General features: G+C 47.5%; 1 protein-coding gene across 1 annotated transcript; it reads right to left on the bottom strand.

Moving 5' to 3' along the window:
* On the bottom strand, positions 1-1,113 carry VE01_07991 (uncharacterized protein). Its single transcript, XM_018277419.2, has 2 exons — positions 856-1,113; positions 1-799 (listed from the first exon to the last, which is right to left on the bottom strand). The coding sequence occupies exons 1-2, from the start codon at positions 1,101-1,103 to the stop codon at positions 97-99; spliced, it is 951 nt and encodes a 316-aa protein (XP_018127384.1). The 5' UTR covers positions 1,104-1,113; the 3' UTR covers positions 1-96.

Raw genomic sequence — 1,113 nt, 5'->3', positions numbered from 1 at the left:
AGGTAGTCTTTCTGTGCAATCCTTCGGATCTCCTCGATGAAACTATTTGTTCGGTGGTCAGTATGAACTCATCCGTCAAATGACTAACTAAACTTACTATGAGGGCGACTCTGGTATATATGCTTCATAATTTAAATCCCTTTTTAAAATATCTTTCCATAGACCTTGGACTGCACCCGCGCCCTCGAGAGTGATTTTGCCACCACCAGCTCGGATCGCCTCAATCTCCTGGGAGAGAAGTTTAGCTTGTATCTTGGCTGTATTATCTAGGCCAATATCCCCATTCTTCTGTACCAAGACCATACTCTCCATCACACGCATCATATACTTCATTACTACCTCTTTATACATCCTACGATCATCATCGGTGAAGCCATCTGCGTGCTTGATCTTCATATTCTTAATGAAACCCTGCACACAATCGCTCTCTCCTAGGAGAACGACCCTAGCCTCTTGTCTCATCTTCAAAGCATGCTCTTTAAGTTCACGCTCAATAATCATATCCCTTACCCTTTCCTCTCGGGAGACCCTCACATCAGACCGCTGCTGTTTCTGGCGCATGTTTTCGACGGTGTCTTTCAAGGAACCCCGGAGAGCCTTTTCATACACCTTCGAGACGAAGAGCTCGCGGTCAAACTCGAACATCTTGGAGATTTTGGAGAGGTTGTCCGTGCAGCGACTGTACATGGACATGGAGTCGCGCTGGACGTACAGCGACGAGGCATCGTCCTTGATTCGTTTGATTACCCTGCGGGTAGAGGTTTTCTCAAGCACCACCTTCTGCTCTCCGATGGCTTTGCTACACAAAACATTAGCCTGCTGCGTGAGTAAGGGCAAGGAACTTCTTCTACTAACCAGTTGCAGACGGTAAGAAGAAGGGTCAAAGCACCCGTTTGGCGATCAACCATCTTCTGCAATTCCTCTAAGGTCCCATTCTTCATTAATAACTTAATCTTACTCTGAGCATCCAGTCCCGTCCCACTCTTCTGCTGAAGATCCTCAACTTCGGAATCGATCCTCCGAACCAGCATCCTGCAACAGGTCACCGAAGCGTCCAAATCCATGACCAGCTGGTGATGCGGCTCGTCCACATCGGTATCCATCCATTCTTCA

Source organism: Pseudogymnoascus verrucosus, assembly GCF_001662655.1.
Source record: "Pseudogymnoascus verrucosus strain UAMH 10579 unplaced genomic scaffold scaffold_46, whole genome shotgun sequence".
NCBI classification, from domain to species: Eukaryota; Fungi; Ascomycota; class Leotiomycetes; order Thelebolales; family Thelebolaceae; genus Pseudogymnoascus; species Pseudogymnoascus verrucosus.
The sequence above is the reverse complement of the archived record's forward strand: the minus strand, read 5'-3'. Positions and strand labels throughout refer to the sequence as shown.

What these genes read in the sequence shown, in the direction of transcription:
- VE01_07991 (XM_018277419.2), bottom strand. Translation starts at nt 1,103, where the DNA reads ATGGATACCGATGTGGACGAGCCGCATCACCAGCTGGTCATGGATTTG. An exon ending in CTTCTTACCGTCTGCAACTG is followed by an intron (nt 800 to 855) that starts GTTAGTAGAAGA and finishes TGTTTTGTGTAG; the next exon opens with CAAAGCCATCGGAGAGCAGA.